The sequence below is a fragment of the Eutrigla gurnardus genome (assembly GCF_963514095.1).
Source record: "Eutrigla gurnardus genome assembly, chromosome: 17".
Classification (NCBI taxonomy): Eukaryota; Metazoa; Chordata; class Actinopteri; order Perciformes; family Triglidae; genus Eutrigla; species Eutrigla gurnardus.
The window spans coordinates 10,896,179-10,908,571 of record NC_139928.1 but is presented as its reverse complement, the minus strand read 5'-3'; the positions used below and the strand labels follow the sequence as shown (position 1 = coordinate 10,908,571).

At 43.5% G+C, this 12,393-nt stretch overlaps 1 protein-coding gene across 1 annotated transcript in view; it reads right to left on the bottom strand.

The window, feature by feature from the left end:
• cdk6 (cyclin dependent kinase 6) overlaps positions 1-12,393 on the bottom strand; it is a 30,584-nt gene that overhangs the window by 8,538 nt on the left and 9,653 nt on the right. The window contains exon 5 of the mRNA XM_084033073.1: positions 800-909. Within this exon, the coding sequence (XP_083889199.1) occupies positions 800-909 (110 nt within the window). The remainder of the gene's footprint in view (positions 1-799; positions 910-12,393) is intronic.

Genomic DNA, 12,393 nt, shown 5'->3' with positions numbered 1-12,393 from the left:
AAGTGGTCCGTTATTAGTTTGGCTCTCCAGTGTGTAAAGTTCGTTAGACCACAAACTGACAAATACCTACACCAAGAAGCAGGATCTTGACTCGCAAGCTGCAACCACAGCAGCCAGCCTGTTATTACTGTAATGGTTTGATAAGTCAACTGAAATGTGATTGCTCCGTGCTCGCGACACAGCTGACAGGTGTCATTTTCAGAAAAGATTGACAACTTAAGAAACACCCAAATAACTGTAACGACGGCAGGAGGTTTTGTGGTATAAAGCACACTAGAGTTGCCACCTTGAGGTGTATGCCTCCTGTCGACCACATTCTAAGCAAAATGGACGTCAATGTGGGATTCCAGAGACTCTTCAGGGAAGAATTTTCCAGTGAGAAACATGCTGTCCTCACCTCAAGACTATTTTTACAGGAGGAGTACAGAAGACTGATAGAGAGCAATATCACATGGTGCAAACGACAATCACCTGAAGCTCAATATCAGGGAAAGCCTATGAGCTCGTGGTGAACTATCAGAAGAACAGGAGGCTCGCTGTCCTGGTTGTCATCCAGGAAGGGGAAGTGAAGAGGGTGGACTCGTGTGAATACTTTGGGGTCCAAAATCAATAAAAACTGGACTGGACTCAACACTGAAGCCCTCTTCATGGAAGGGACGGAGCAGACTTCTATATTTTAATGTGTGCGGCCGGCTAGGGTTCTACAGGCTATGGATATGAAATGACCAATATCATGATAGAAGATTTTGGCTGTACTGCTCGGAAACCTAGGTCACACCAGAAATCTCTGCGCTCTCACCTCCTCCTGAACATCTCCGCGAAGATGCAGCCGACACTCCACAGGTCCACTGGGGTGGCGTAACTGGACTGGAGCAGCACCTCTGGGGCTCGGTACCACAGTGTCACCACCTAGAACACACAGCAGAAAGCCACGGAGAACGTGAAGCACAAGAAGACACACAGGCTCAAAAATAACCCCCAATTTATTGCATGTAGCTTCACCTGCCAGCAGCGTTAAGTAAATGTCACCACACACACACACACACACACACACACACACACACACACACACACACACACACACACACACACACACACACACACACACACACACACACACACACACACACACACACACGGTTAATACTTCTCTGCCCCCATCTTAGGCTTACGTAAGACATGAAATCATATCTGGCAGGACACGTCTCCCTGCTCCCATTTTTGGTGTACCCACATCATCACACACTCTTTCCACAGCAATCCACGGGGGACAAGCGCCGTATACATGTTGGTGCATACGTGCAGTACAGGACCCATTACAATAACCAACAATACAAGGTTTCACGAGGATTAAACCGAGCAGATGGCTCACGTAAGTGGAGTGATAACGATCCATCATTGATATTAACCCCGCGGCCACTCTCCTCCTCCTTCCTCCCGTCCAACGCTGCACCCACCTGAGTTATAACGGCAGCCATTTTGTGCCACTTCGCACTAACCGTGTGTCCCTGTGACTCTGTGTGTGTGTGTGTGTGTGTAGCCATGGCCTGCAGGAAAGCAGCAGCATTGTTAACAGCTACAGTAGGGAAAGCCTCCAGACAAAACTCAGTGACCCCTAGTAAGAGAGTGGACTGGTTCCAGGTGCTTTCCTAAACTCCAGATTTTTCCAACAGCTTTTGGCTGCAGTTCCCCCCTCAGGCACTGCAGAGTGCTTATCGGGATCTTAGAGTCTGAGGCGAATGTTTGTAAGCAAAAACGAGTGCAGTGTCACCTAGATCTCTTTATTAGCTGCCTGGCTTGGACTCTCCGTGGGAGTACAAGGAAACGATACCCGGAGCCTTTCCCCATGTTGTCCCGTATGTGTAATATGAGAGCAATGACGTTTGGCGGATGTAGATAGCCAAATATGAACTATTAAAATCAAGACATTGTTTATGTGCTTAAGCGCCCTCTGAGAAATTACTTTTGAGTCAGCAGTCAAGTGACTTTATGCTTTATAGACTTTTGGATTTCTTTCACTGAGGGAGGCTGATTTTAGTAATAGACGTGTTATTTATTTAAACCCTGTCCAAAAAACACACCTGTGTGATTTTCCACCCTGAACCTCAGTAAATACACTTCTTCATCGTCGCCTAATTTAAGGCCTATTGGTGAAAACATGCTAGCAGCAGTGGTGGTTGTTCCACCACTTTGTAACAGATATCTCAAAAACGATTGAAATGAACTGCTGGGAAATATGTTACAGATATTCATGGTGAATGTTGGCGTGTAGAGGGGGGATACAAGGCTGATCTGAGATGATTTGGGATTTATCAAAGAAAACGGGAGGTTTTATAAATCAGAATACTTTTTGGGCATACGTACATTTCCTCATTTCTACGTATGCAAACATTTAGTGTGGATCCTACGCGCCACTTTCTAAATGAGACCCCAGATCATTTGACACAGTTAACTAAAGAATAATTATCTAAGTGTTAATAATAAAGTATGAATCTGATAAGTCAGTGGTGATTTTCCTGCAGAATACCGACATCTATAACAACCACCACTGTAATTTGGCGAAAAAAGACTTAAGTTACAAGGTTGCAGGGCAATATTGCATTACCCACTATACTTATTATATTATAATATATATATATATATATATATATATATAATAAACCCATAAAAAGGGCATTATTCATAACTGTAACTTGAGGGGGATTTTTGGACATCTGAGGGAAACTCAAACTGACCAAACTTTACCCCGAGCTGGAATTCTTAAGCAAGGCAGCCAACAGAGAGCAATAAGAGGAATAAAAAGTTTGGTCACATTTTTTCTTCTACACTGAATGGCACTATTAATAGAGCCGGGGGCTGCCTTTTGCAGATGTGTGATACTTTCTCATCTCCGGCTTCCTGCTTCAGGGGAAACAGGGAGGAAGTTGAGGCTAGTTGACTGAGATGGGTGGGCTGAGTCACGTGATCAGAAACGAGACGTATACCGATGAGCTGATGAATGAAATGACCAGATCGACGGAACATTCCAAGAACAGTGAAACCTTAAAGAAAAACATGAATGGAAGTTGCACAGCTACCCACACCGTCGGGTGACAAAAGGCCATTGATGCTTTTTAGCACAGCAAAATTCAAGGCTGCATTGCTTTCATTTTTGTAAGAGTGCATCCAGCCCCCCTGGGCCGTCTTAATAAGAGATGCACGATTGACCGACGGCCTGATCAACACCTTTATGACTCCTCCTGCACTTGTCTACTGCATGAAGTTAGTAGGCCTGCACAACACAAGTGAGGGCTTATATAAACACTTGCACGCATACAAGCATTCTAGGAAGAACCACAGACCTAGAGCTCGGGGTATTACCGCCTCGAGTGCAATACAGTGTTATTCGAAAACCTTGCCACAACTGCAGATTAAGGTGTAAATAACACACATGCGTGCAGTCACAGCCACACTTAAAGAGAGCGGCTTTTTGCAACTATTTCTTTTGTAGCAGTGCATCTGCATGTGCATTTAAGGATAAGACCGCCATTAGTATATATTTATTTCCTTCTTTTTTTTCCAGTGAATATTTTGGAAATGAATATTCATGCATTAGTCCATATTTGCTTACTTTCTGACTCCCGTACTTTTTGAAACTCAATCCAGTTTGTTCTGATTTAGGACAAATACAGCCTTTTTAAAATGAATCACCCAACCGCGTGGTTTACACTGATTTTCTGCACCGATCCCCGTCACTTACAAACAATTAAGAGTTTGGGAAATGATCAACTCTCTGCTTCTCAAACAGCTCATCTCAAACCCTCAGGTTCCACGTTTCAGGGTGCTCCTTTTTATTTCCAAACAGTCTTCAAACTGCGCTCCAATCTCTCGTTCCTTCTTTATTAAATGCCTCTCTTTCGCCATCTGTTTCTGTATGCCCAAAAGTCTGTGAAACACAGTAAAGTCTACATACAATAGTTGGAGAGCCTGTAATATCCATAGTGCATTTTGATCACGGCGTTTCACATTCTCCATAAAATTCTCAACCGTGTCTGTGTTAAGGATGTTTTAAGTTCGTTACACTGAATTTCTCAACACGATTACTTGGACAAAAAGAAACACGCTCAGAGTCGTGCACTCAACACAAAACTTAATGGATTTCACGGAGATGATTATAACCCATACTTTTGTCAAAAAGAAACATTGCAATGTTGTTCTGAGCCTTTTTTTTCTGTCCTTTCCCTTCCTCTTCTTCCGACCACGTTTGCATTCCTTCATCCTTAGACTGTTTCTCACCCTTCTCATTCTCTGTTCTGCTTCACATATCCCTTCATTACCCACTCCTGCTCTCCCTCCTCTGCAGGCTGCATGAAACGGAGATACAGACACGCAAACACGCACACACAGTATGTAGGACGATCACACACACAGAGCGAGTGAGTCAGCCCTTCACTGTGCAAGACAGTGTTTTCCTCTTAGGTCAGCTGCTTCGAATTTTCAATCCGTCTCTCTGCCTATCTGACACCCTTCTTCCGCATGGTAACAGAAAAGCCAGGGTAGGTCAGATAAAGCCTAGGGAGGGGGAAGAGAGAGAGAGAGACAGAGAGAGAGAGAGAGAGAGAGAGAGGCTGACTCCAGATTAAAGGACAACATTCTGGGAATTCCTTTCTGCTGAGAGCATCCTCCCCCTTACCAACACCACCGCCATCCTCCTCCTCAGCCCTCACTGCTGCTTCCTGCTCCCCACTCCGCTTCAGGGAGGAAATGGCTTCTCCTGCCCCAGAGGACCTCCAGACCTCCTGGGCCGGACCTCCAAACATGTCCCACTTGCAACATCCGGGCCTGCACCACCAGCGCTGTGTGCATGCACAGCGGTGGACTATGACAATGGGGCGCATGCTATGTGAGCGCGGGGGCGTTCTAGTCTGTGTTATGTGCGAGGACTCGCACGTGACTCGGTGAGCACCTGTTCTGCCTGGATCCATGCGCTCCAGTGTCAAGTGGTTTGTGTCTGTGAATGTTTGCACCTTATCTGTAGCAATGTGTTTGAAGTTTCATTCTGGTTTATTCCAGCTGATTTCCATATATTATGGGTAATAAAACCGTGTACTCCCCAAGCTAAAAGGTACCTTGTGGAGTTTTTCACCACTGATTGCTATCAAGCAACAACTGGAGACAGGTGAAACCGCTAGCCTGGCTCTGTCAAAAGGGGAAATATTCCCCGTGTACCACTTCTAACGCTAACCAAATAACAGGCAATGATTGAATTAGATATAATGTGTTTATTAATGGTGCTGGTAGGTGGGCTTCTTAAACTTTGGGCAGATCCTGGGATCGTTATTTCCCAATACTTCCAGTCTTTATGCTAAGCAAAGCTAATCGCCCCTTGGCAGTAGCTCCATATTAAACGGACAGACACGAGAGAAAGTGAATGAGTGTATTTCTGAAACTATAAGACAAGTCCTTTAAATGGCTTTCACTTGTTCTTTACGCCCAATCAGATATGATTGTAGTAATGTTGTTGTGTGCCAGATTTGCAATTACGTTGATGAGGATGACGGTATAATGACCCATAGTAACGACGGCCCAAACAACAAAAACAATGCACAGGTTGCACTGAACCTCAATAATGAATGGGCAGATTATGTTGCTCATTCTTCAGCCCTCCCCCCCTCCCTATATCCTCCTCCACTCTCGCAACCACAAACATTTTCCTGTCACACTCCATGTGGACTTCCGAGGAGGCCTTTCGCGGTGACCCGATGCCATGAGGACGAGGCCAGGGCTTAAGGCTGCTGCGCCAGAGGCTCTGGGGCTGATGGAGCTTGGCCGGGGGCCCGTGTTTACATTCCCTCTCACTGAGGAAGCCCAGGATGAAAGAGCACCACTGCACACACACAGACACATATCATCTACACACACATGCACACTTAACAGACAAGTACTTTGGATGCACCACAGGCCAAATGATTGTTGTAATGGAGTCAAGAAGGGCGGGATTGAAAGCTTTAACTTTCAGTAATTACTGAACAAAGTTCAGAAATGACCAGTGCATTTAAGTCCTTCAGGTAAATCGACTGTTTTAAACTAAAATTTGATTGGATTCCTGAAAACAATCCGTCACAAATTAAAGTCTTTCTACGGAAATCTAAGGAAGGGAAACGGATAAAGGCTTCGGAGCGTATAGGCAAACCAGAAGAAGAAGAGCGGATGTTATAATAATAATATGAGCAAAACTATGCACTCTGAGAGCACAGTGGAGCTGAGGCTGTAATGTTGTGTCTCCAGAGAGGCCCCATTCGAAGCTCTAGCAGTCAGCCATGTTGTAAACACCATTATTTCACCCCTCCCTCACTTTCCCTTTCTTTCTCTTGTTCTACAAAAAGGACAATATACAGTACCAACAATACAGCTGCACCAGGCCAAGAAAGGAAATAAGGAAGGAGAGAGAGAGAGCGAGAGATTTAAGATTTAAACAGGAGATGAGGGGGAAAGGTAGAGGCCGAGGGAGGGAGGAAGAGAGACAGAGCTACACGGCTAGGAGGAAATGTGCTAGAGCAGCACACAAACTGTATACAGTAAAACAGAAAAAGGGGGCACTACAACTGTTGCCAAAGTATGCACAGTGTACAGGAATGCAGCATGGGGCCCTCAGCGAGTGAAACAAAGACAGCACAGTCAGTGGCTCTCTCTCCCCAGTGCTACCACATCCGCACATCATTAGCTGGAAAATTCCTGATATATGCTGTAATTTTTTCTCTTTTTTTCCCCCCTCCTCTTCCTCTTTCCTTTGCTGGTACAGACAAGACTTTAATATCCAGATGTAATGTAGATGCTGGTGTGTGCACACGCTCACCACACACACACACACAGGTCAGTACCTCCTTTTCCCCACCTGGAGCGCTGCCAAGAGACCATCAACAACTAATGCAGTGAAGGGCAGTGTGTGTGTGTGTACGTGTGTGTGTGTGTGTGTGTGTGTGTGTGTGTCTGTGAGAAGGGGTTACTACCTCTTTCTCACACACTTAATCGGAGGTACACACCGGGAAAATTAAATAAGACCTGCAATGTGCATGGAAAAGCATGTTTCTAATGCATGTGTGTGCAAATAACAATGTAGTTCTCTGCCTTTAAATGCCTTTATGTACAGTACATCCCCATTCATATATCTGTGTGTGTGTGTGTGTGTGTGAACTGTGTGTGTGTGTGTGTGTGAACTGTGTGTGTGTGTTTACTTATGTCAAATTGGGGCCAGCCCCTTTGCTCCAGCCGGCTGCAGTCAAAGCATAGAGGATGACTTTTCCTTTTTTTCCCATGCGGAGCTGTTTGAGGAGATATCTAAACATTCCCAGAGTGCGCTGCACGTGCTCTCCTGCGTGCAGTACAAGGGTCCCCCCCCCTTCCCTCTCCCTGCCGCTGCCTGCCTTTCTTTCTGTCCGTCTGTCCAGAGTAGAAACACATTGTCTGGCAAAAGAAGAGATTCACAGATTGTCCGGTTCATCCTTGGTCATCACTGAGATATTTCGGTTTCATCAGTGTTCCCAAATTCGTATGGGAACACTGTGTATGTGGCGGCATATAGTTCAAAGATTGCAGGAGTCCACGAACTGCGTGTTTTGCAAGTTTTCTTAAAATCACTATCTCGAAACAAAGCGGAAATCGAAATAAATCTTAATCTTATATAAGGCCAAAAAGAGCCACTATCAATAACCACATGGTTTCCCAATTAAAGACTTCTTATCTGTATTAACGTCACTATCTTATAAGGTTAACATGACTTTAATCTACACTTTCTTCCCACCCATACACAAAGAGTTCAACTCACATTCATAGTCAAACATGGGCCCAAAAATAGTGAAAATACAAATCCGAAGCGGAATAGAGTCTGACTGCTCTTGAGAGCTCTGCATTGTAAAAGCCTGTATGCTGGTTGAGAGTGGGCAGGAAATCTGGTTTCAATTTGTTTAATGTCGTCCTAGATATGGGTGTCTTATTCTGGTAAGCATAGTGGGAGGGCTACAAGCAGAGGAGCTAGGGGGAAGAATTGGGAAATACCTCCGATCAGGTGACAGTTTCACTTTTCTGCATGTGACTAAAAACAGAGTTTAGAGGAAACTATGAGAGCGACTGTACATGAGAAGATTCTACATTAAAAACAATCGGTTTTACTTAATCATAGAAAAAGGGAATTTAGACTGAAAAAGGATCCGGCTTGAAAAGTCCTAACATTTCTTTTTTGCAATCGTGTAACTCAATAAAAAGACCCACTTGAGATAAGCTCTGGGGCAAGACAAAAACACAGTTTTACCACTAATAAGCTTATCTTGTCATCCCCTGTGAAGTACGCCAACAGTTCCACAACAAGTGCTAACACAATAGTCTGGTGGCATTCCCCTCCAGCTTTCCAAATCTAATTTGACCGAAAACGGCATGCGCATGACATGCATGTGAGGGAAAGCTAATGGCTTTCATGGGACCATCCTGTCAGTCTCCTAGTACAATTGGTGCCAATATGTGGCAGACGAAAATGTAAAGACCACCAATGGAAGTCAGTGTTACAGTATGAAGTTGCATGTGCTGACCTCTGGGGTGACTAAGCATGTTTTAGGTCTGTTCTTCTGAGTCCTCTGGACTACCTTTAAATTCTTCCCAGAGTCAGGAGCTGGTAATTATTCTTAGACCAAAAACCAGAATCCAAAACTTAGGAATGTCCTCACTTGGCCAGTTAGGAGCTACTTTTAGCTTTAGGATGGTATAGGAATGTGCCCCCTGACTTTGATTGGATCGGTCCAAGTAAGATGATGAACGATTTCCTTACTTGTTTTATCTAGCCGGATCTTTGATCAAACATGCCCACATTTTAAACACTATTTGCATGTTAATAAGTCATGTTTTAACACTGCATTAAACAAAGGAATTTCAGTATTCCTGCAGACTCTTGGGTTTGCTGTCGAATTTATTCTAATTCCAATTTATTCGAACATCAAAAGAAATGGTTTTCCCTAAAGCGTCTTGGCAGAAACGGGATCTCAATGAGAAAAAAAAGAGACCCCTCCGCTCTTTTCTGGTATGTCAGATTAACCCATCAGCTTTTCCCATCTGCCTGTCACTCAAGGCAGCACAATGAGCCTGTAGACAGACTGGGGTCATTAAAAAACCATCAACAAAGCAACGGATCTCCAGGGACTGCCAGGGGCAGCCTAATCTGGACCCCAGTACCAACCCAATGGGTGGTCTCCCTCCCTCTCTCTCTCCCTCTTTCGGGGAGGGTGAAATATGTGCAACATGGTCGTTGGGGTGATGTAGATGAGGCTGTCCGTCACCCAACAACCACGAATGTGGAAATGCACCCAGACTTCATTGCACGCGATGTTATAAACACACACAGAAACAAACAAACCGCATTTCTTTTTTGTCAATGACATAACAACAAAGCACGTTGCTAGGTGAGACAGCAAATTCATCGCAAAAAGAGAAGTTCAAGCAACGCCGGTATATCATCAGCAGAAAGTACAGCAGGGATCTTTTCAGTTAGTGATAAAAAAAAAAAAAAAAAAAGAAGGGCGAGGGACTGTTTTTGATGCCTTTATGCAAATGCTCACTTCAGCCATCTTGTCATTCTAGAAGTGCTAAATGAATCACTTTGAAAGTGAGAGAGAAGTGCCTTGTTCACTTAAGCAACAGCAGTTCTCCAAAGCCCATCTGTCTGCCAGTAACGGTGGCATTAGGTGACTAAATAAGCAACTGCTGGTCTATTGGGCAAAGGGGAAGATCCTCTTAAACGCCGCGTGTATCTGTGCACAAATGCGCTGCATAAAGTGTAGATTATCTGGTTTTATTAGCGAGAGGAAATACTGAATGGAGATTGTGTGGGTGTGTGTTGGACTGATAGGGGGATTCCAGACAGAGGAACATTCATCTACAAGCAGAGATCCTGTTCTCCCTTTGCACCACACACACACACACACACACACACACACACACACAGACACACAGACACACACACACACACACTCACACACAATCTCTAATACCAAGAAAGGAAACGAGTGTGTGAGTGGCTGCACAAACACATTCACATGTTAAGTGCCTCTGTGCGTGCGTGAGTAGTTTCGGGGTCTTGATATATGTCGTTCATATCTCAAAAGGGTGGATTCCCTGCATGATTATTCTACCCTGGACAAGAAGTGTCCCCGTCTAGTCATAAATTAAGTATAACATTTACGGAAAGACAAAACCACACACTCTGAATGTTGTGTAACACCATGTAAATTCTATGGTTAGGTACGTCTTCCTCTCTGAGAGTTAACTGTGAATTACCATCAATCTGAATGATATATTGCAGAAATTATCTTTTTACGTTTTATCTGAATCATAAAAAAAAAATACCCTTGATAATAATAATACTGAGAAATTACTGTTTAGGGTCTGGACTACATGTTGAAACTCAACCAGTCACAACAGTCCTTCCTCACATTTCCAACACACAAATTAATCAGCACTTCTTAAAAACTGCTGTCTTAATAATGAATGGTCCTTTTTAACTTGTTATCAAAAGCCCTGTTGTTACATTTAAATCATCAGTTATATATATAAAAAAAAAATCTAAATCAATTCCAACTCTAATTCCTCACTCATGCTCCAACAATATTCTCCCTTCGAGGCTAAATAAATGTTTGCTAGGTTTGATTTCCTACAAGACCTGTTATAACATTATTAGGTGTAACATGAATAGGTATAACAGGTGTATATGTATACATGTCAGTTGTAGAAGCGAGGAGCACCTGCTTGTTTCCACTTGTCCGACTGCTCAGTGACAATGGCACCGATGGGTACGCGTCTATTCTGATGCTGAGAGCAGAAAACAAGTTTTGCATTCTTTCCCAAAGGATGTTTATATTTACTTTAGATGGGCAGATGCTGCACTACTGGATGAGCCTGACTTAAGTTCCCATGAGCTTTGCTAACTTGGCATAATAACAAAAGGAAATAAAAAGGCACGGCCTTCACCTACAACCCTTCCCTTCCAATCCTTCCAATAACAGATAGGGTGAATAACATTAACTTGCTGTGTATTTTACACATTATTGGTTTTATACCAAATTTAGTTGCCTGTCCATTGTAATGCCAAGAGTATATGTCACTATTTACAATTTCACAGCTCCAAAATGAAGCAAGCACAACTTGTACACCTTGAGGCCTTTGATACAATGAATCCTCCATGGAAAAAATATATGACAATTAATAACACAAACTTGAAATTCATCTTTGATAAGACTGACGTACAATTAATTGACAATATCTAAACCCAAGTTAACCTGAGGGGTCTGGGAGGTTCGCACAAGAAGCTAAAGGCATTGGGTGCATTTATCTGTGTGAATGTGAAGCAGATCAGATCTCTTGGTAAATACAGGTATATAACAAGGCGCTGGGCTACTGTGGCTGGCTAACTTAATCTTAAAAGTCTCATCTCTCACTCTTCCAAAGACTCCTTTCAGTCGGCCTCTCTATTTTATCTGGTCATCAGAGCCCAGAGCTCAACAGTTGGACATCAAAGTACCGCCAGTGGAAAGGGAGGGGTGTCTGTCTCTCCTCATCTGTCCCATCCCTGTCTGCAAACAGCCACTGAGGGATTCCTGAGACAGATCATGGGGGCCCTTGCCTCTCACTTTACACAGAGAAACCCTATCATTTGGCTCGCCGCTGCAGAGCTACCCGCTGATGCCATGTAAGTGCCCGCTACATCACATTAGACGCTTTTCATCCAACTCTCTGGAGATGGGAGGGTCGTTCAAACCAGTGTGTGTGTGTGTGTGTGTGTGCGTAAGGCAAAAATATAAATGGACAATGATAAAAGCATACACAATGTGCAGAGACATGCTTTCTTAAGTACACACACAAACACACACATTACAAAGACTTTCCACAAAGATCCTGCATGGCCGGTTATTCACATACTTGTGTAAAAGAAGATGAAATTAATTTATAATTGAAGGGAAAATTGAAAAGAAAAAAGGAGGACAAAACGTTTTATAAGGGCATATAACGTTTCTTTGTATTGCTTAAGCACATTATATCAATGAGCTCATTTTTGTTATTCTCTCACTTGTTTTTGCTGATATTTTTCTGCATGTTTTTTTTTGTTGTTGTTTGTTGTTTGTCTCTTTTTGGCTACATGAGAGTTGACTTTACGGGAAAAAGGAGGAGGAACTGTTGATTTAAACCCCCGGCTATTGGCCGGATGTTAAAACGTTTCCAGTCAACTACTTTATTACTGTTTATTTTCATCGCAAGTTGCTTCTTGCCCCATTGATGAGGCGCCATGTATCCAATTGAACGAAGCCTAATTCACAAAAGCGAAAGCTGAACTCTCATTGACTGCTTGCTTGTCGGTCACATGATACGTCGGTATTT